Source organism: Rhinopithecus bieti, unplaced genomic scaffold (assembly GCF_001698545.2).
Source record: "Rhinopithecus bieti isolate Rb0 unplaced genomic scaffold, ASM169854v2 scaffold_14232, whole genome shotgun sequence".
In the NCBI taxonomy this organism is placed as follows: domain Eukaryota; kingdom Metazoa; phylum Chordata; class Mammalia; order Primates; family Cercopithecidae; genus Rhinopithecus; species Rhinopithecus bieti.
In genome coordinates this window covers 1,314,974-1,338,906 of record NW_016807906.1, presented here as the reverse complement: position 1 = coordinate 1,338,906, position 23,933 = coordinate 1,314,974, and the positions used below count along the sequence as shown (strand labels likewise).

The following is a 23,933-nucleotide window of genomic DNA, read 5'->3' as shown; positions in this document are numbered from 1 at the left end:
AGCGCAGTATTGGGGTGGGAGTTACCCGATTTTCCAGGTGTTGTGTGTCTCAGTTCCCCTGGCTAGGAAAACGGATCCCCTTCCCCCTTGCGCTTCCAGGTGAGGCGATGCCTCGCCCTGCTTCAGCTCTCGCTGGTCAGGCTGCAGCAGCTGAGCAGCACCGATTGTCCGGCACTCCCTAGTGAGATGACCCCAGTACCTCAGTTGAAAATGCAGAAATCACCGGTCTTCTGTGTCGCTCGCGCTGGGAGTTGGAGACTGGAGCTGTTCCTATTCGGCCATCTTGCTCCGCCCCCCCGGTTACCTGGTATTTCTAAGAGTTATTCGGGGACTTATTCCCTCTTGGTCTCAGCACACTCCCTTTCCATCCTAAGACGGTTAGCACAAGTTTTGCTTCCTTTTCCAAAGCAACTGTATTCACACTTCCAGCACTGCCACATACATCATGCTGTCACCTTCATACTTCCAGGGCCTACTTGGAAATAGATTGATTATTTTGAACATGAAAGGTGTGCCTTGGGAAAACAAATGAATCAAATGGAAAATGAATTAACATCATGAAATTTACCCTTCTCAGCTGAAGACATGATATATTCCTGTGTTCCTTAGAGACAATCCTCTTTTAAGAATGAACTCTTAAAGGAAGTCAGCAGATAGATGGAGTCAGAGCTCAGCTTAAAATATATTTATATAAGAATGGAAAACACCCTCTGAAGGAAAAGCTTAGAAATAAAATGTTTGTTTCTTGCGAGGGGTGCTTGGATTGAACACCTGGATTGCTGCAGGCATCTCATTCCAGAGCTTCTAACATCTCTATGATGACCTTAGTGGGGCTTGACATTTGCAGAGAGCTCAGTTCAGCCCCATTGACATTTATTAGGTACCGACTGGGTGCAAAACACTGTGACATTCTATGGAAGCTATACAGACATATTAGACAGTGTCTTCAGTTCAATTTAACAAGTGGAATAGATATCTAAGTGAATAAGGAGATAAAGGTTTGTTTGGGCTTTTCTGGCAAATAATTGCTATAGAAAAAGGGGTCTCGATGCAGACCCCAAGAGAGTATTCTTGGATCTCATGCAGGAAGGAATTCAAGGTGAGTCACAGAGTGCAGTGAGAAGAGATAGTTTATTAACAGCTACTCTGTTACAAAGTAGGGTGTCCTCAGAAAGCAAGTAGAGGAATGCACTGTCGTTGTTTTAAGCTTTTCTTATATAGGGGTCTTGTCTACGTAAAGACTAAGCTAAACTGTGCTTATGTGTGGGTAGGCTGACAACATGACAAAATTTGCTATTCTGTTGATTTAAAGAAAACTATCCTTGACATTTTAGTGTGTGAGTACATCAGAGCGTAACTGTAATTATCTCGAAAGTATATATCGTTACAGATATCGGGACATCTGGACTTTCTGTTGTTGTAGGATTTTGTCCTTGCAGGCATTACCAAGTTGCTTCCTTAGCTGTCAACGTCTTAGGACCATGGGTTTTGACTGGCAAGGAAAATGCCTTGCTAGTTTTAAGATGAAGTTGATTTAAAAAGGTTGTGACCCTGGCTCTCCTAGGTTCTTGTTTCCCTAACAATATGGCCAGAATTCTTCTTATTACTAAGCATAGCGTATCAGGGGCATAGACTGCAGCCACTGGACTTACAGATGGCATACCCAAAAGAGGAGAGAAGTGGGAGTGTCCTGAGTTACTAGCTTCTTTGTTTTGGAGCACGAGAGGGAGCAGTGATTGACAGATATATCTACTCAGTCACCCTCCTTGATGGCAAGTATGTTCTTCCAGGTCCTAGGCATGAGAGAGGTGGAGTCAGAACAGTTTTATTAGGAACAATATTCAACCATACTGACCATACCATATGCTATTTGATGTCCTTTATAGACTGCCTGGGAACCTCATCACCACCTGGGACATTGTATTTTATAAGTAAAAATATTTCAAAGCCATCAACTAACCTAAAATATTAATTTCTTAAAAGGCAATGAATTCTTCTAGTGGGCACTACCAATGCAGGGCTTTGCATGCAGTGGGCTCTCTGGTCTGTGGAATGCCTTGAAAGGTTGAGGGGACATTTTCCCCAGGGTCACATAGCACTGAATCTGAGCTGCAGATAGATTTCTCTTGCCTATCTTGTGAAGAATACTAATATCAAGAAACTGTGCACAAAGCTCAAGCCTAGGTATCTAAGGTTAGAACAGAGTAACATCATAATGGAATTAAAGATTTTCATCTTCTTCCTCCTACATCCCAGCTGGGGGGATTAAGGTAGGTCCGTGTAAGGAGAGTGAGGCCCTCAGTAAAGGGACTATGAGGCATTCGAATATAGGCCTATGGTCCAAGCGACTTTTGCCTTAAAAACGGTAGTTTTGTGACCTCAATAATAATTCACAAATGAAAGCAAGCACTTAAACTAAGAGCATATGTTAATTTCTAGATCACTTGGGAAGATGGCACTAATTTTTGATAAGTGTGAAAAATTGCAATTGGTAATTATAATATTTCCTCATGTTTAGCAGTCCAATTTCAAAGGCTGAAATTATTAAAACAAAATGGGACTCCTTTCTTGGATGCTGTCTTTCCCAATTCTCTTTTCTTGCCCTGATGTTTTAACCCAAAGTTGCATGATTTGGGGGAGAAAAGGAGAAAAACACATCTATCCAGGCATTACATCCTTTAGGCAAACACATGCATGGAAGGTCCCTGTATGCAGCCATGTTTCCCATCCAGATTGGGCCAAGGATAGCTGATGGGCAGTCATGGATGTTGATGGATGGGTTTTCCAAGGATAGCTGGATTGTGGTCTCATAACCATGCTGACTCCTGGGGCTGAGAAGGGCTATTTAGTGAAATGAAATACTACTCTGTCACTACTTCCTCAGTCACAGTTCAATCATGGAGAATACTTCCCCAGTGCTCTCACTGAAATCATTACATTCAGAATTAAACATAGTGTAATAGAGCAGTCACCAAGACCCCGAGGTGCTATTGACACATCAGGTTTCACATTCCTAACCTGCTTTCCCATACCGGGATATGAAAAGGCTTCCAATCAGGATTCTTTTTCCTTCCTTTGGAATTCATCTCACCACTCCCTGTCCCTGACGTGTTTCCATACCCTGTTCCCGGGTCACATGGCATCAGCGTATCAGCAGGGTTGCTCAGCCTTCACCCTTTGGCGTCTTCACTCTTTGGAAGCCTTCCCAATGCAAATCACAAAAAATTGAGTTGGCCCAGAGAGACCCTCGTGCAGGTTCCTCTCTACCTGGTCTTCCTTCTCTTCACTCAGTTGTTACTTCCTTTGATCCTCACTTCTGGCTCCCACATCTTTTATCCACCACAGCATATTTTCTCAATGTCCCTTTTCCTCATATTCCTTCCGACTTTCCAGTTTTATTCTTCTCTCACCTCCTTTCATCTCCCTAGATCCCTTTTGCCATTCTCCACCTTCCTTCACTGAGGCAGCATGACATAGGGCAAAGAGAACAGGATTCCCTGTCCCCAGTTCTGTCTCCACTTCTGCCTAGTTACGTGATGTGCATACATGACACCCTCACCAAGCCTCAGTTTCCCATCTGTAAAAATTTCCTCGCAGAGGTTTTGTGAGGACCCTAAGAAACAAAACTTAATTCCTGTCACTGTATTTCCATCACTATGTGAACTGCCTTGGCGACTCTAAACAACTTTTGCAATCTTAAAATTGAGCATTTTAGCTATGAATTGTAAAATCAGTAAAAAGCTACAAACTTCCTATGTTTTCAACACCCCCTGAGACTGTGGGGAATTTAACTAGGAGACTTTAAGGAAACTAAAGGTTGACCTACTAGTAGTATAGATGTTTGCGAATAGTTTAGAAACATATTTCTCCTTGGAAGGAGAAACTAGGCGATGATATTTTCTTCTAAGGCTCAAGTGTTAGACACCAAGAGTCCATAATGAATCACGCCTTAAATAAATAAAATGTGAAATCCTCTTAGGCAGATGTTGGCAATTGTTTACTGTAAGGGCCAGCTACTGTGTTAGGCATTGCAGACCATATGGACTCTGTCACAACTATTCAACTCTGCTCTTACAAGAGCAGAGTTGTATTGTAGCACGATAATACACAAGCAAATCAACATAAATGTGTTCCAATAAAAGTTTATATAAACAGTAGGTAAGCTACATTTGGTCTCAGACTATAGTTTTTTAACCATTGCTCTAAGGGATGAATGGAGAATACAGTGATCATTAATGACTCAGAAAATCAGAAATTATGATTGAATGGGAGGTTTCAGGTGACTCCATGATGATTCTGGAATTATTAAGACTTTTTGGTTACTAATGAATGACAACACTTCTTTTTTTTTCACTTCTACAAGTTCTCCGGATGGAAAAATCAGTCAGCTTAAGGTTTTTTAATCTGGGATAAACTGGCCTTTGAAATAGTTTTGGACTTCGGTAGGTCTATTGGCAGTTGGTAAATCCATCCTAATTTCCCACAGATGGAGCAGATAAGGATCACTTAGAGGAATCAGAAAGCCCAGGACAATAGGGAAGTAACAACAACTGCCACTTACTGAGCTGCCCTCCCTACCACAACCTATGACCACCATGATCTCCATTTTATAGAAGAAGCAAAGTTTTAGTTGACAGGGGATGAGTGCTTTGCCTGAGATCACACAGAAGTGGTAGAGCCAGCTGTGTTTCTTTCCCCTTAGCCACAATATCTCAATCAACACAAGTAACCTACTTTCCTTGGGACATTCACCTTTCTTCAGATTCAGAACCAGAGAGGAAAAAAAAATCACCCCTTCTTCCTTCTGCCTTACTTTCTAGTAGAAGTGGCTGGGCATGGTGGCTCACACCTGTAATCCCAGCACTTTGGGAGGCCGAAGCGGGTGGATCACCTGAGGTCAGGAATTGGAGACCAGCCTGCCCAACAAGGCAAAACCTGGTCTCTACTAAAAAAACAAAAAATTAGCTGGACGTAGTGGTGGGTGCCTGTAATTCCAGCTACTTGGGAGGAAGCAGGAAAATTGCTTGAACCCGGGAGGCAGAGGTTGCAGTGAGCTGAGATTGTGCCACTGTGCTCCAGCCTGGGTGGCAAGAGTGAAACTCCATCTCAAAAAAAGAAAACAAAATTAGTGCCCCCTGTGTGTGCTAAGCATAAAGCTTTCATTATATGATAAAATCGATTGTCTTTTTATTTCCCAAACTAAACTGCAAAGAGTCAAGAAAATGGAAGCTAAAACACTTAAGTGATTTGCCTGAAGTTGCACCAGTAGTTAATTGTGGAGTCAGAATTTGACATAGTTCTCATCAACTCCAAAACATTTTCAACTCATACAGCTGCCATAGAGCTTAGTGTTAAACACTCAGACTCTCAAGCCAAATGGTCTGGGTTCAAATCTGAACTCCACTATTTGCTAGCTGCATCACCCTGGGTAAGTTGCTTAATGACTCTGTCTTAGTTTCCTGATTTGTCAAATTAGGATGATGATAATGGTTTACTTCTCATCATTTGTTATAGGGAATAAAGGGGTGATAAGAACATGGTAAATCACATGCTTTGGCTTTTTCTGTGGAATATCAGCTCTATGAGCACAGAAATTATTGTCTGTTTTCTTCACTGTTGTATCCCTAGCACTTAGGATAATGTCTAGCACATAGTAGGCAATATCAATATATGAATGAAAAATGTCAGAAGTAGTGTTTAAATTAGGTTATGACTGGGTTCAAAGTCAGCACGAAAAGCATAGCTTTCCTTTTGCTTTACTGTTTTTGTATAACTTGGGTTTGATAGGTAAAATTTAATATGAGTCTTTGAAGTCTTAATTTAAAGTGTAACAGTGGAAACTAGTGATTGTCTTCATTCTTTCCATGTTCCCAACAAAAGTAGAAGTTAGTACAAAGGTGAAGCTTTTAAAACAAAAGTGGAAGTTAGCACAAAGGTGAAGCTGAGGTTGAGCATATAGCAGGTACAAAGAGTGCTTTCAGATGTACTTCTCTAGTTCTTTGCTATTCCCCAAAGTGCATCCTTATATAATTATCTCAAATTCCTTTCATCCCTTATTTTTTTTTTTAAATCTGTCATTAACACGCAAATTTTATCTCTGTAAGTTTATTTTTACTAAACTTGCATCTTTTTAAATACTGTGTATTCTAAATCTAAATCAGTATTTACTGATGACAGCTGCTGGGAACCGCTGTAATAAATGAATTATGGGTTCCATTTACCTGGCAAGATTGCCTTTGATGTCTACACGCCAACAGTGAAAGGGGTTCCAGAGAACAATAAAGCCTCTGGGAGAAAAGGCAAGCTCATCCCAAGACAGTATGCACAAAGAGGGAGCAGAAACAGGAGATGGGTGCCTCTGGAACAAACATGCTTATGCAGGTGTGTTTATGGAGGGGCTCCTGAGAGGCTGAGTCCCATGTGTCTTCAAGAGCATTACTTAGATGCCATGGCACCTAGGCAGAAAACAATGTTTAAATCTGTACTGGATTTATAAGTATATGTGATATTCATTCTCAGTGGTATACCTGATATCCCTAATAGCAGAGTGTTGAAGTTCTCATCTTTCTCAGTGGTTTGCACTGTGTAAATTAGTATTTTCATTAAGATTAAGCATCCTCACAAAACTGCCCAGCAGTAACATATGGAACCACCTCCTTGGAAAGTTCTCTCTCTAACAGTATGCCTACCAAAGACTCTTTTAAAGATCTTTGAAATTAGTAATTAGGGAGGCTAGAATGGAGCATTGTTTGCTTGTCTTAATGTGGAATCCTCTACATGCTTTATAGAAAACAAATGAAGTGAATAAGTTTTGCTCTTGAAGGTTCTTCTGCTTACAGTCAAAGTAATCTGCAGACTTGCCTGATTTGTATGTTTCTTCAAGTCAAGATTAATTCTAATGGATTACTCCTGTCCCTTCAGCTATAAGATAAGAGAGGGAGAACAAAAGTGGCTTGTGAAATCAACCTAACGCAGTATCTCTTCTCTCTTCTCATAGGTCGCTACCCACAGGAGAACAAGGGAACCTACATCCCAGTGCCTATAGTCTCAGAGTTACAAAGTGGAAAGTGGGGGGCCAAGATTGTCATGAGAGAGGACAGGTCTGTGCGGCTGTCCGTCCAGTCTTCCCCCGAATGTATTGTGGGGAAATTCCGCATGTATGTTGCTGTCTGGACCCCCTATGGCATCATTCGAACCAGTCGAAACCCAGAAACAGACACGTACATTCTCTTCAATCCTTGGTGTGAAGGTAAGAGGCAGGCATTTAGTGTTTTCATTTAAAAATTCACCTGTTTGGCAGAGTGCCATGGCACATGCCTATACTCCCAGCTGTTTGGGAGGCCAAGATGGGAGGATTGCTTGAGGCCGGGAGTTCGAGACCTAGTCTCTAAAAAATCAAAGTTAAAAATTAGTTGGGTGTGGTGATGCACACCTGTACTCCCAGCTACTTGGGAAGCTGAAGTGGGAGAACTGCTTGGGTTCAAGATTTGAAGATTACAGTGAGCAATGATTGTGCCACTGCACTCCAGCCTGGGCAATAGAGCAAGACTCCGTCTTTGAAAAAAAAAAAAGTCATGTATTTCCAATACATCTCTTTTTGGAGGGGTAGTAACATTATTCTAAATGCATACACCTCTCCTACGTATACCATTTTTAATGATTGAAAGAGAAAGATAGAAAATTCATCCTCCATGTATATGAGGATAAAACCTCTGTATGTGAAGTCAATACTGCTATACATTTATTTTGGGATTAATTGGAGATTGTCTAAAGTTGCACAATTAGTTATTTGTGGAGCTATTTAATTACAGTTTTGTAATTAAAAGTAATTGCAAAAATCGCAATTACTTTTGCACCTACCTAATATATGTTGACAGTATAACCTCTGTACACTATTACTCTGTAAACAAATTGGTTTACAAAAGTATTAGAATCTATGACTCTGACTTCAGAAAAATAAAATGAAGTCGACGCTGTTCATAGTGGAACTAACCTCTCTATCCCCCTACTTTAAGAACAGAAAGTCTGTATGTCTAAAGGATTCCACAAACTTGTTTATGTGCATAGCGGGTGCAAATTTTGCAAAGCATAGCTCTGGATGTGCAAAGATGTAGCTGTACTTTAATATAATATAACTTGATCTCTAGTGCTATTTTCGGTCTTCCTTTCTGTCTGCGGCAGAAGCTTAATCTAGTTATATTCAAATAAAACTCAGTCAAGTTCAATAATTTCTCTATCAATTCTGTTTTGTGCCTCAGTCACACACAGGATTTTCTCCTCATCTTCATCTCTGCCCTTTTGTACCTCTCCCCCGCTCCCATACTTGGTACGAAGCTGTTTTAAGTTCCAGAGGCAGATGCAGATGTTGCAGCAGCATCGATGCTGCAAGACCATTTCTAGGTCCTAGGAAATAAGGCAGTGAAAAATATAAAAGCTCACATGGGGCAGGAGACTTCCCATGGCACCCTACCCCACATGCATTGCTCTCTAACAACATCCAAAATGAGCCCATATTATTGCTGATTTTGAATGATCCTTGTATGTGAAAGTTGCATTTGAATCAGAGTTAATCTGTCCTAGATATAGATAAATGGAAAACAATATTTGCTACTCATCTAGAACATACATGTTGGTCCTACTGACCTTTTCTTTGTTTTATATTTGTATTTATTTACTTTTTGTAGAGACATGGTCTCACCATGTTGTCCAGGCTGGTCTTGAACTCCTGGGCTCAAGCAGTGCTCCTGCCTAGTGTGGGCAAAAGGTGCCAAGCTATTCCTGCACTCCCTATACATCCATCCTCATCATCTTGTACCCAACACTCCTATCTGTGAGACAGATATTCAAGGTAAATGGTAACAGGAAATGTTAACTGGGCCATGTGCAGTTCAAAAAATGAACTCTTGATAGTAATCTTAAAACCAGATGTAAGGCATTCTGCAACTGGCTGATGGAGTGATATTTACAGAGATGAAAAATACTGAGAGGATCAGAGTTACAGATATATAAATTAATATTTTCAATATGTTAAGTTGGAGATAACCATAGATAGACAAGCAGAAATGACAAGTAGGTATGTGAATCTGGAGAGGAAAATCAGAGATGTGTATTTGGGAGTTATCTGTACCTAGGGAGAAAATATAGATAAAGAAGGAAATAAGATATAGTATCTAGCCTTCAGGAACATCATCACTTAGGAGTGCAGTAGAGAAGAAGTCAGCAAAAGAGAACGAGATGGAAGAGTATGTAGGAAGCAGCCTATTCTAAGAAAATTATATTTAAAAATTCATACTTATCAATCAGGAGTTTGTTACTGACTTTCTTTTGATTACAAAAAGAAAATCATAGGCTTCATGTAACTTCTCAGAACTCTAGGAGATTTCAGAATGCTATGATTTACCCAGACTTTGGTTTGTTTGCAGCTTTTCTGGATTATATCATCTGTGTAAAATGGGATATATGTCTACATGCACTTCAACTTATGTGGCCACTCTTCTTAAGGGGAAAAGGGTTAGTTATGTTGCTTGACGTATTAACTTTCAGGATAACTATTCAGGAGGCGGACAGTCTAATAACCTTCTAATTGCTGCCTTGATCTTCAGCTGTATACATGATGAGCAGCTTCCAGATACCTGTGTTCTGAAAGAGTCCCTTAGTTCTAGAGGCGTTCTTGTCCTAGAGGCTGTACAGGGACTTCCCCTAGGTTTTCAGTGCATGGAAAGGATCGGAGGAAGGTGGCACAAAAACCAGAGACCAATCTGGAAGCTGTGGTCTAGGACAAAGATGATGATAAACTAAACTATGGTGGTACCAGTGGAGATGAGAAGGGGTTAGATTGGAGATCTATTTTTGTATTGAGAAAAGAAATTGCACAGGGATTGAAGATGAGAAGTAAAGAAATGGGAGAACTCAAGAATGACTCTAGATTTCTTGTTAGGCCAGTTGGGTTGATGGCGGTGCCATTTTCAGAGCTGGGAAAATGGTGGGAAGTGGAGGGGAAGCACGAGGGGTGAAGCTAAGAGTTACATTCAGAAATGTTAATTTGGTGATGTCTATGAGACATGCAAATGAAAACATCAAGTCAGCACTTGAATAAAGGGAATCTAGAACTCAAAGGAGATGGCTGAGCTAGACATGTAAACACGGGCACGGTTAGGAGCAATAATGGACACAAATGATTCAAGGTCATTAACAAGTAAGAGTCGAGACAAAGGAGAAGTCAACAAAGGAGGCTGAGCAGGAGCAGTCAGTGGGGCACAAGGAGATCAAAAGAACCCAGAGCCAGACACATTGGTAGATTCAAGACAGCAGTTAACTGTGTTGAATGCTATGATTAGCTGAATAGGATAAGGGAGGAAAGTGGCCATATAGTGTGGATATATGGATGTCTTCGATGATCTTGAAAAGGACTGTTTCACTAAAGTGATGGGGACAGAGGCCAGAGAGATGGTCATGGGCTGCACTGTAAACTGGAGGCAAGAAAGTGAGATGGCAGGAGATGGTACCTTTCTCAAGACTTTCTGCAGCACCTAGATGTTGACGTGAAAATCAAAGGAGAATTTTTTAAAGACAAGAGAGAGTGGGTGTTATTTTATCATGATGGAGAGGAACCAGGAAAGAGAGTTTGCAGTCCAGAGAGAGGACAGTGGTTCACAGCCTTGGCTGGACGTTGCAATCATCTGGGAAGCTTTGAAACTACAGATGCCTCAGTCCCCCATGCAGGCATTCTGATGTAATTGCTCTGGACTGCAGCCTGGGCTTCAGGGTTTTTAAAAGCTCTGGAGGTGATTATTGGAGCCAAGGTTGAGAAGTTTTAGGAGTGAAATCCTTGAGTGGTTGGAATCCAGGGAACAGGTGAAGAGCCTGTGATGGGCGGGGCTATCTACCCTCCCCAGAGACAGGAGTAACACAGAAGAAGAGGGGTGCAGATTTTCTAGTTTAATGGAAGGAGAATGAGGTTGTTATCATTTCGTGACTTTTTTTTTTTTTTTTTTTTTTTTCAGTAAAGTGTAAAGCAAAGTCATGTGTTGAGAAGCAGCAGTAAAGAAGGGCATGAGATGCTTGATAGGGAAGATATGAGCTAGTCATCTGGAAGGTGGAAGGTGAACTTATTACAGGCACATGCCGGGAGGATCCTTCCTGCTTCCAGAACACAGGGCAAACTAGTACAATCCTCTTCATTACTTGACCTGTGGAGACCCAAACATCTCTGCAAATTCTTTAGGGATTTCTGACCTTATGGTTGCCTCTGCCTCTAGGAACCCTACTTCCCCCTGTGCTGCTGCAAGTGAGAAACTTGACCTTCACCTTCAATTTCAATGTTGGCAACAACAACAAAAACAGTCACACACAACATCTGTGAATGCCCAGACCTTAATTGCAGTTTGGGACGGAGAGTAAGAGGAGGAAGGATGCATTTTGTGGTCACCACGCTTAGAGCACATCAGAATCACTTGGAGGGCTTGTTCCGACATCTCTGTGCAGCACCCTCAGATTAAGTAGGTCTGAGGTCTGGCCTGATGATTTGCATTTCTAACCAGTTCCTAGGGGATGTTGTTGCTGCTGGTCAGGGTTAACACTTAAGAGGACCACTGGTTTCATAATAATCACAAAACAATAAAGCTGGGCATGGCCCCCAGGGTAGCCTGCAGTCCCAGCTACTTGGGAAGCTGAGGCAGAAGGATTGCTTGAGCCCAGGAGTTCAAGGCAGCCTGGCCAGCCTGTGTCTCAGAGGAAAGAAAAACAATAAGCAATAATTTAAAAACTCAGGAGGCAGGGCCGGGCACGGTGGCTCACGCCTGTAATCCCAGCACTTTGGGAGACTACGGCGGGCTGATCGTGAGGTCAGGAGATCGAGACCAGCCTGACCAACATAGTGAAACCCCGTCTCTACTAAAAATATAAAAATTAGCTGGGCGTGGTGGCATGTGCCTATAATCTCAGCTACTCAAGAGGCTGAGGCAGGAGAGCTGCTTGAACCTGGGAGGTGGAGGTTGCAGTGAGCCGAGATCATACCACTGCACTCCAGCCTGGGCGACAGAGTGAGACTCAGTCTCAAAAAACAGAAACAAAAACAAAACAAAACAAAACAAAACAAAACAAAACAAAAACACCTCAGGAGAGTATAATTTACTCTTCTTAAAATTTCACTGACTCTACCCTGCACCTAATTCCAGTCTGTCTCCTCCTTACCACCCCTTCTCTCTCTCCTACTGTCCTCCTTTATTCTCTGAACTTTTCTCTCCCATTCTGTCCCAGGAACAGATTCTCCTTCCTTAATGCAGAGGGGCCAGTGAGCTTTATTATTTTACCGCTTGGTCTCTTCCAACAACCACGCTTTTGGGCACTGAATATCTTTTTTTTTTAATGAAGTGAGAGAAAGAGGTCATCTCCCCACTTTACTCATTGTGTGGCTTTCCCAGCCTAGCATGCAAAGCATAACCCAAAAATGGGATGATATGATGAACCTCCCCCCGCCCCCCTCCACATACACAAGCACAGACACTGTAGCCCAGCAATCACCTGCAGTTTTATGCTTGTGTGTGTTAATGCATAACAAAAGACTCAGCGGTATGGCCTGGTAATTGGAAAGTAGGTCAAAAGAGACGGGTGAGACTGTCGCCCAAGTGAAAAAGATAGCAGAAGATGAGAAGGAAAACTGTTTCCAGAAATTGTCAAAAGAGAGCCAGGTGAACAAGATTCTGGTCCGAGGTGGCACGGGACACTGGGCTGAAAATCACAGCAGCACGCACAGCACTTATTGATAGGAGAATGCTCAGCTGTGCTCCTGAGGGCCCTTCAGCCTTCTTTGCATTCATAGGCAATTTATCCTCCTTAATCACTAAATCATTAATGGGGATCAATAGCGATGCCACGCCAGTGAAGGCAGGGGTTCAAGCAGGGAGAATAATTGCTTAGTTTTTAGTTTAGTGGTGCTGACCGGGCTTCGGGCCCATTCTGGGAGGAAACCCTGCTCCTGGGTGTTAGAGAGAACTGTACCTACAAAGGCAGCAGGAGTGAGACGGGCAGTTATGAATTCATCATGTTTAACGACTCAGGAGTTTTGAATTATTGAATGTATTTCACTATGTAAATATAGAATGTTCCAATTTGGTAGTCTAGCACTAGTGCCAGATAGTGGGTTCTGAAAGATTTAGATTTCTGGTATGTGTGCCTAGTACTCTGGAGAAGCACTGAGCAGTATTTTTGATTGGGCATCAGTTACCTTTAAGGGATCTTTCTCCTCCTGATAAGTTGTTCCCCCATCCCATTCTCCATCACTGCTTTTCCCTCACCTCATTCAGCCTCGTATCCATAGGCTCTGGCACACTTGAGGTTTAATAAATGTTTGCTGTGTTGATTTAATAATCCCAAGTAAATACTCTTTAGGTTCGCTGCACCCTATCGTTGCAGATAACTTGTAAATGTAATCTCAGACCTTACCATCTTGAGAAAAGTCAAAAACATATCTGGTGTGCTGGGAGGAGTGTGTCTGTGGGTGATGTGTGTGTGGATTTCTCTCTTAGCATCTGACACCAAATTCGCATCTAATATTTCCTTTTTATTCAATGCGTTTTTTCATTTTTCTTTAAACAAATAAATCAATTTACTTTAATATGAATAAATCAATATGTTTCCAATATCTTGGATGCTTTTAGTAGCAAATAAATAAATATGACCCTCTTGTATTTTATTATTAAATTCATCCTCAGGCTATTTGCTTTGTATTTATATACCGTCTTTTTAGCCCCTTTTGTACAGAATGGGGTAAGTCATCAAGACTGGTGTCCTCAGAGTAGCAATGACCAACATCCCTTCTCTTGGAGACTGTTGAGCCCAGACCAGAATTTACACCCTCAGGCTAGAGCCATTCATCCATCAATCCACAAATATTGATAGTATGTCTCATCCCATGCCCATGACAACACAATGACCTGTGCACATTACAACAGTAGTATGTATTCCTTCATAAAAATTCAAAGTCAATACTGAATTAGGTACTAGGACTATGGCAGTGAAAAAGGCAGACACAACCTTCATATGGCTTCTAGCAAGGATTTTACAAATGAGCTCCTAATAAAAAGCTAATTACAATTGTAAAAAATTCTAAAATAAGTCAGTATACAACAAGAACACAAAACTGGGGACTCCGACCTATTTGGGGAATGAGGAGAGACTGGCCAGTGGCTTAGCTTTGCGCCCAGAACAGTGTTTGGATAGAATAGTAATCAAATAGTTGGTTAATTGAATTTTGTGAAGTTTTAAAAGCTTATGCAAAAAATTTAACCTTTATTTACTCAATAATCGTCTTAAATAAAATAGTATGTATCATTCGTCCTAGTGTCTGAATCACTTAGAGACTTATTCTGCTTCTTATGCCAAGCGAGGATCATTTAGTGTGGCCCTATAATAAGAAAGGATCCCAGAGAGCTCACAGTAAACTTCCTTTCCAATGGCATGTAGGTGACCCCGGGATTGAGGTGCAAAGGTCTTTACAAGGTCTTACTAGAAACAGCATGGTTGGAAGTGTCTAATGCAGAGTCACATTCATCCACCAATTCATGTGGTTTACAATTCCTTTCTTGTACAGTCTCTTATATGCTTCAAAGTGTGCTCATAGTCAGTATCTCCCTAGACTGTGTGTTTGGAAGGCATAATCCTTATCTCACTTAGCCTTACGTGGTGCCTGGAATTGAGTTAATGTTCAGTAAGTGCTTGCTGAACTGAACTCGTAATCACCATTCTGAGAGGCAAGGAGATGATTATCAGACTCAGATTTCAAGAGAGAAAGCAGGTTCTGTGATGTTACGTGCATTTCTCAAAGTCCTATAGAAAAATAAGATAAAAACTGGGGCTAACACTGGAGCATCCTGACTCAGTCAGGGTAAGCACTTATATTTCTAAAACAAAACCTGTCATTATCTGGCCTTGTGTAGCAAAAGAAAAAAACAGTAGATGGCCAGCTGAGAAGATTCTGTGATGACCTGATCAACGTGGAAAATTTTGCCATAATAAATAAATAAATAAATAAATTCAGGTTGATATGTACAAGATCAAATGAAAGCTTTCTCTGGGAAAGAAAATTAAAGCATACCAACAAGGGCACAGGCTCCCTTAGAGGATATGTGCTAAGTAAAGAAGCACTGACATTTGCTTTGTAGAATTGCTTCATGAATAATAGTCTATCTTCTGAAGATATCTCAGTACACTAAAAAGCCCTTAACCAGCAAAATAGGCAAATTAGCACAAATCCAATAACCTTCTCCAGCTGGTATGAGCTGTAATTCAACGTGTTTGTAAGGAATGTAAGCTATGTTGTACTATGCACACATGGGTGATTGTGCTGTCGTGAGCATAGCGGGAGATACACTATCAATATCTGTGAATTGACAGATGAATGGCGGTAGCCTGAGGGTACAAATTCTGGTCTAGGCTCAAAGGTCTCCAAGAGAAGGGGTGTTAGTCATTGTTATTCCAAGGGTACCAGTCCTGGCGAACTACTCCACTTTATACTGAAGGGGCTAAAAGGGAAGAAAAAAACTCAGCTGACTGTTGAGGAACCACTTGCTTGTGCTTCATAGATTGATTCCATTCCAGTGTTACTAGGTAGGCAAGCAAGTCTCTGGAGTGATATGAAATCACTTTAGAAAGGCAGTGGGTTTGGATCCTTCCAGAATAAAAAGCTCAGACTCTAGAAACACCATTCCTTAATATGCTCACAATTCCCAGCGACAGGAAGTTACTCCTGGTATGCTGCAGCACACACAGCCTGTTAGAATCTGCCACCCCTTTTGATGTACCTTGTGATGGAAAAACGTATCATGGTGACACTAGTCTGGAGTCACATTTGCTCTGCAGATCAAGCCACTCCCTCTAAGACTGATTACACACTCCCAGCGTGAATCTTTCCTCTTTTTAGTGGTGCTCAGCTTTTCTATAAAGGGGGAAGCAAGTGGAAGTCATTCCTAATCCCCTCGCTCTAAATTCCTTCCTTCCCTAAATGGGGACACATTTTGCCTTTTTGAAGGGCCAAACCATTATTCCTTCTAAGGGATTAGAAACAACACCAAACTCTGCTTTAAACTGCTGACAGAGACTGTGTAGGATAGCTGTTCTGCCACCATAGTTTTGTTTAATTCCTGGGCTCCCTTTGCTAGGCTTGAGCCTAATGACCAAGGAAATGGAACCTGCTCTGACTTTGAAATAGCATGTAAATAAGCAGAAGGAAGGTATCAGCCCATGCAGTGGTGAATGATCCTCCTTCTCATACAGAGGTTATACAGATACTAAAATCAATAGGTTCAGCATTTGTTTTTACATGTTTGTTATAAATCCTTACCTTCTCTGGGTGTGGAGGACAGTGGGAATGTCAGAGGGTGACTGAAATCCACCCTAAAATTTCTCGGCCCACTCTTTTCTTTTTTAACTACCCTTGTATTCCCACCAGAGGAACAGCAAAATAAATGAGGTCATTATTCTTCACTACTTGCCTCTTGTAAATTGTTAGTCAGCCTGCAAGGGTGGTTATTTACGAGGCCTTCTGAAGGTCTGTTCTGGTGACAGAGCTGCTCTGGGCCGTGGATGGAGGTGCTGTGCCACACTCACCAATGGTGCCATGTGTAATCTGTTTTTCTCAGAGTTTTATTGTAATGGTGGTTGTCTGCCAGAGGTCACCTACGATCAAAGAGTTGTCTGTTGGTCCAAGGTGCAGCCACTCCTACTCTGGGAACTGTCTAGACCGTATTTCTCCCCTCAGTCCTCAGTTAAGTAGAGTTCCCAGCTCCCACATTCCACACAAGCCTCACACACATCTACCTTCTACCAGTCCAAATTGTTGGGTTTCTAGAATAGTGAGTTGTTTGTTAGTTTATTTCTCCTATTAGTCGAGTCTTCCATTTTGCTAAGTGAAGAACTAGCTTCCCCTGAAACGTAGTGAAACCCCACCCCTCTGAAGCTAACCAGAAAATTAAAACAAACAAAACACTATCAAAAGCCAACAGCAAAATCTCCAGAGGCAAATGATTCAATTTTCTATTTTGTTAGCCTTCCAAACATAGGGAGTTTTTTGGAGTTTCCATCGTGATATAATTTTTTTTAACGTTGCTTTGGACAACTATATTTTAAAGTGACAGATCTGAATAAAAACAGGGGAAATAAAGCACTGCTTTCCACCCTCAATCTTCTTTTTAAAATCATAAATAAATTTAAAATTAAAATCGAGCCTTCCCATTTGACTTCCTTGCCATATTGTGGATTCATGATAATGTCTGCCTGTTTGAGGTGAGATTTAATTCAAGCATTGGAAAGGAAAGAGTGGCCTAGTCTGGAGCTCCAGAACTCCTCTCTATTCATGCTTCGCCACCTAAATTTATCACTTTCCATCAATACTAACGCAAAGCCCAAAGGTAAATCCTTCATTTTCTTGGACTTCTTCCTTACTCTCTAAGCTCCAGACATCGTTCCCATCTCTCATTCTTTCAGTAGACATTGATTGACTTCCTACCATGTTCCAAGGCACAGTGTTGGAAGCTGGGGACACAGTCATCTGATCCCTTGGACCCAAGAGCCATGGACTACTTGGAAGGCAGCTTATTCAAATCTTAGCTTTGCAACTCACTAGCTGTATGACCTTGGAGAAGTTATGTTGCTCTCTGCCTCAGTTTCCTCGTCAGTGAAATGGGGCTACTTTCCTCACAAGGATGTTATGAGTGTTGATGAGTTCATGTGTCTTGTTCTAAAGCACTTAGAAAATTTCTGGTGGTAAATAAGCAGTGTAACAATGCTTATTTACATGCTACTACTTAAAAAATTTAAGTAGTAAGTACTTAAACACATACTTATTCAATAAATATAATAATTAAAAGACAGTGTCCATACAGTGGGATAAATGTTACCCCAGCCTCCATAGGGCGCTAAAGGAACAAGGTTTAATTCAGTCTGTACTGGAAAGGAAAGGGTTCAGGGAGACGCAAAGAAGAAGAAAAAAGTTGTGCTTAAGGACATTGATAATAAAAAAGAGCACAACCCTATATTGCTCTTAAAGAAAAACTAACGCATAAAAGTTGGACTTGTTAGCCTCTTATTAAATGGGCGGCTTCACTTAAATGGAAATACATTTTAAAAAATAACTTTTCCTGATGGAAAAGTCTTATTATAGAAATAAAATAATAAAAGCATAAAAGAACTCAAAGATCTACAAATCAGAAATACCAACAATTAACATTTTGTTGTAATGTCATCCATTTAAAATATTTTCATTTTTAATTGGCAATTAATTGAATATATTGTTCTTTTCAAATAAACACACATGTGCATATATATGGCTAAAAGTAAACTTTCCTTTTCACCAATCTTCCAATCCTAGAGAATCCCCAGAGAAAACCAACTTTAACTGTGTATATCATTACAGATACTTTGCTATTATTTTATATATTGATTGCATATATATACCTAGAGAATTCAGGTTTTTTTAGACTACAAATGAGATTGTGTCAACCTGTTGCTCTGTACCTCATTTTCTCACACAGTGTATCTTGGAGCGTTTTCTATATCAGTACATGCATCTTCTTTTTAATGGCTGCTTAGTACGGTCATATCATATTATTTTGGTCTTTTGTTTACAACTATTTGGATTGTTTCCCATTTTCACTATAGCATGTTATGCCATTTTGAAGATTGCACATACATTTTGTATGAATGTTTCTGCAGAATAGCTATCTAGAAATAGCATTGCTTGGGCAAAGTGAATTCATATTTTAAATTTGCATAGATATTGCCTAATTACCCTTTTAAAAAGCTGCAGTTTTTTAGACTACAGCCATAGTAGATGAGAGTGTCCATCTCTTCATATTCTCATTGGCACTGGTAGTTAACCATTTGTTTTAATATTTGCCAGTATGGTAGGAGAATTATGGTATTTCATTGGTATTTCATGGTTAATTTGGTTTTTATGTCTCTGATTATTTGTAGAGTTGAGCATTTTTTCATATATTTATTGAATGTTATGTTTCTCTACCTGCTTATATCTGGAACATATCAGGTAAAATAAAGATTGTCAGGGAGAGACACACATGTGCCTCTTAAATCCAAGGATACAGTTTGTATATAGTGGGATAAAGAGATCTTACTGTCACTTTTTTTCTTACATGGATAACCCGCTGTCAAAATACCACGTATTGATCAGATCTATTATTACCTATTGATTTTAAGTGCCATCTTTATTATTTACTAAGATTTAATACACATCTAACTCCTTCCATATATTTGTCCATTACTGTGCTAATGTCAGTTTTAAGTGTAGCTTTGTTTCAGTTAGCTATAGTCACACTAACGCCACATAAGAAAGAACCAGAAAATCTTAGTGGCATACAGCAATAAGCACTTGTTCATGGATCTGGGGCTTGACTGGGGTTGGGCTCATCCAGACTGGGCTTGACTGGCCAACTCTGCTTCAGGTAGGAACAGCTGGAGAGGATCCGTCTCTCCCTGAGAGCTCCGGAGACCCTCTGCTCCGGTGTCTCTCATCCTTCTTTGACCAGTGGGCTTGCTGGGGCATATTTTCCTCCAGCTAATACAGATTTGTATGATCACATGCTCAGCTGTGCAGTCATATTTTAGACCCCTACTTGCTTCTGCTAACATTGCTCCTGCTAACACCCCATTAGCCAAAAATAAGCCTAAACTTAAGAGAGGATATTCCACATTTAGAGGGAACAACTGCTAGTTACATGGCAAAGGGCGTAGATGCAGGAAACTATAAATTGGGGTCCAAAGTTTAATTTACCTTTGGACAAGTCCTTCAATTTTTCTTCTTTCTCAACAGATTAGTTTTTGGCTATTTTCTCTTTTTTTTTTTTTTTTTTCAGACGGAGTAGTCTAGCTCTGTTACCCAGCCTGGAGTGCAGTAGTGCTATCTCAGCCTCCTGGGTTCAAGTGATTCTCCTGCCTCAGCCTCCTGAGTAGCTAGGATTACAGGCACACATCACCATGCCTGGCTTATGTTTTTATTTTTAGTAGAGATGGGGTTTCACCGTATTGGCCAAGCTGGTCTCAAACTCCTGACCTCAAGTGATCCACCTGCCTCGGCCTCCCAAAGTGCTGGGATTACAGACATGAGCCACCATGCCCTGCCTGGCTATTTTCTTTCACATTGTTTTATCCAGATAAGCTTTTGAATGAGCATGCAAAGTTCCAAAACTTCTGAGTAGAGGTTTGGTTGGGTTCACATTGGTCATAGACTAATTTGGGTAGAATTTATATCTTTACATTCCTGAATGTTCATATCCAATTGGAAACAGTTTGTATGTGTTCATTTTGTATTTGGGTTTTATACCTTTTGACAAAGTTAATTTTTCATATACATATTTTCAGACAAACTCAAAAGCAGAAAGAATAGCACAATGAATATCCACTTATGTGTCTCTCAGACTTAATAGTTATCAAGATTTTGTCACATTTGCTTTATCCTTTTTTCCCTTATTTTTGCCTTAGCATTTTCAAATAAATTCTAGTAATCATATTATTTTACCTGTACATATTTTAGCATGCAGCTTTCTAAAAATAGACATATATACAGTATGCATAGATACATATGTACATATGTGTGTTTGTATGTGTTTATGTGTGTTTGTGTATAATTATTGCAGCTAATACAAATCAACAAGAGCTCCTTGGTATTATCTAATGAACTATCTTTAATTTTCCCAATGTCTAAAATTATCTTTTAGTTAGTTGATTTGGATTAAAGTCTGTAGATTAAATTTGGTTGGTATGTCACTTAAATATTTTCCTCTAGAGTAATCCTCTTCATCTGTTTCTTCATGCCACAAACTTAGGGCTGAAACTGAGTCATTTTTTATGTCGAACTTTCCATATTCTGAATTTTGCTGATTCCATCCCCTGGTGTCATGAAATATGTTTCTCTAACCACTGTGGGATTTTTTTTTTTAACCACTGTGGCATTTTCTGTTAAGCAGCTAGTTAGATCTAGAGATTCTATCTGATTCAGCTTCAAGTGGCATTTTTTTTTTTTTTTTTTTTTTTTTTTTTTTGGAGGAAGGGGCAAAAATACTTCATAAGTCATGCCATTGCTTCCTAGGACATTTATCCTAGTAGGAGGTACATATATTTAGGTTTATTAATAGTATCCAGTTCACATTTGATCAGTCTCATCCACCCATTATGAAGTTCCCTTCTTAATGAATTATTTCTGCCTCAATTCATTATTTCATTAGGGATTGCAAGATCGTGACATTCTAATTCTACCATTCCTTTTGCATTTATTATAATCAATTATTTCATTACCTTGAGGTAGAACTCATTTAAAAACGTTTAGATGCCTGTCCCAAACACACACATTTTCCTGAGTGCGATTTACACTTGTAGGGTCCTGTCTGTGTTAAAGATGCTTTGCTGCTCTCCCACCAGGCCTGGGAATAAGTACCAGACTGATGACCAAGTGGATAGATGGGGAGCATGACCCTCCTGAGATTCCAGCCACAGGGAAGAAAAGTCCTTGCAATGAAAGACACTGGCCAGGGAAGCTGGTTCAACACACACACATACTAGCACATCCACAAGTATCTTTCATTAAAAGGAGATGACCTACTGCTTCCCTCCCGCCAGCGATGGGCCACAAAGCAGGCATGACATGACAGATTAGGCTGTTGCCTTCTCATGTGTCCCAGATTTGTCTTAAAAACCATGTTCAATTCATCTCGTTTTCTAGTAATGTTAAAAGGTTGGAAATTATATCTTAATTTGTGTTACAGATTTACATCAGCATCATAGAATTCTGGAACTACTGATGCACCAGAATCATAAAATGTTTAAAGAGACATATCAATTTAATTCTCCTGCTTGGAACTTAAAGAGTCAGAATTTGTCAGCATTTTGCTAAAAAATGTCATCGTTTACAGACTGAACTTTGGTGCTGATTATGTTCACCATTACTAAAAACATTGGGAAATGAGCTATGCTTAGTAAAACAAAGGGCATTTTTTAAAAATTTGGGTGATAAAATGCAGTTTAGAAACACAATAAACTTGCAAGTGTTTGGAAACAGTCTGGTTTGGTAATGGTCACTATGCTTAAACCCTGATGCAGATGATGCTGTGTACCTGGACAATGAGAAAGAAAGAGAAGAGTATGTCCTGAATGACATTGGGGTAATTTTTTATGGAGAGGTCAATGACATCAAGACTAGAAGCTGGAGCTATGGTCAGGTGAGACACTTAAAATTTGTTATTGTCAAGGATGTTTTTACTTCATATTTTTTGTCACATGTATCCCTGCAGGGTGCCATATATCGATATTAGACAAGCACAATTTCCTGCTTTTTCGGATTTGAGACTGCAAGGCAGAGAGCTTAGGAGTAGGGACTCATAAAGACAACTGCATAATTTATCAGCTGAAACCACATATCTCTGGGTATTACAGTGTTACAGAAATGAGAGACTCCATGAATAATGTGGCATTCTATAGAGAAATGCTTTGGCCACTTAGAACAGCGAAATTTGATTAGTTCAACCTGGCTTGTAAAGAAAGGTATTTTGAAAGTGATGCAAAGGATACTGCAAGGGGTGTGCCCAAATCAAAGAAATGGCTTCTTCTTCTTCTTTTTTTTTTAAGTGTTAGCCTAGGGTACTGCTAATTAGAAAAGAGTGTTATCATTTCATCAAAGGAAGGCCCACTGAGCTTTTACGCAGAAAGATTTTATCAGCTGCAAACTCAAGTTATTGTCTAGACATAAAGTAACAACTGGCATTTCTTTAAGATGTTGGATCATTCACACTATTTCGGTTTGGTATCTTTAACAATGGAGCAAATGAATGATACTTTACCAGTTTCCATAAATGAATGCCTGTCCTGTGATTTCAAAATGGTTTTTAATTAGCGATACGAGAGGAGGTGAATGTCATTTCTCAGGCATTTTGGCTGGGATGGCTGGAATTGTGCATCATTGCGCTGGGCATCCAGCGGGGAGGTTTCACAGAATCTGGTGGTCACAGGGTACTTTCTTGGCTCCGGATGCCTTGTTTTGATTCCATATGGGATCTCCCTGTGTTCCTCACCCACTGCTCCGGTACCTGGGTCATCCTGCCTACCTGGCTTTGTGACCAGCTTCTTCACCCTGACTCCGGAGAATTACATGCCCAGTGCTCAGGCTTGCCCGCCTGCATTTCTGATTTCCTGCCAAGCTATGAATGACATTGGCACCCCCTGTTTTTGGATTCCTGCCGGACTCCCTGGTTTCAAGCCATCCCCTCCTCAGTGACATACAACCCTCGACGATACTGCCTACTGCCTGATGCCTTTTTCTTGGGTTCCCAATTTCTAGCCTTTAGCCTAGGTGATTCTATTTATGGCCCAAATGTGACAATCTATAGATAGCTAACAAGGGGAAAAGTCATCAAGGTGGGCAGCAAGGAGGTCTGGAAAGGTGTCCCAAGCCCAGTCAGGGCGCTCCTCGCCGGGATGCCTTTGGGCCGGCACCCTGGAGCACAGTCACTTAACTGTATCTTCTGTCACTCAAAGAGGCTATTGGTTTGTGCCCTTTGGCCAGGATAATCAGCCAAGTCTGTTTACAGTGATGCAGGGAATCAATCAGTTCTACAACTATTTCTTTAACTCTCCAGTTAGTTGCTATCCTGCCCAGCAAATACAGCTGAGAGAAGCGGCTTAATAAGAACCAAAATACTGAACTATTTGCATACCTGAAGAACTAGTGCAATTACCCATTACTGCATCCATCCTGTCAGTTTGGGATACACCCAGAGTGGGTATTCTAACTGGACTGAATAAAGAATTGCGTGGTAATTAACCTTTATGATTGTGGTTTCTGTCACAAGCACTTGGGTGAATAGCACACAGGTTTCTGTATTCAAGAAAATCTCTTACGACAGTGAGGTGCAGTATAGGTAAAATCTTCCTGT

At 40.5% G+C, this 23,933-nt stretch overlaps 1 protein-coding gene across 1 annotated transcript in view; it reads left to right on the top strand.

Moving 5' to 3' along the window:
* The window catches only part of F13A1 (coagulation factor XIII A chain), a 160,983-nt gene that overhangs the window by 48,415 nt on the left and 88,635 nt on the right, over positions 1-23,933 (top strand). Inside the window, exons 4-5 of the mRNA XM_017884150.1 lie at positions 6,998-7,249; positions 22,105-22,223. Coding sequence (XP_017739639.1) covers positions 6,998-7,249; positions 22,105-22,223 — 371 coding nt within the window. The remainder of the gene's footprint in view (positions 1-6,997; positions 7,250-22,104; positions 22,224-23,933) is intronic.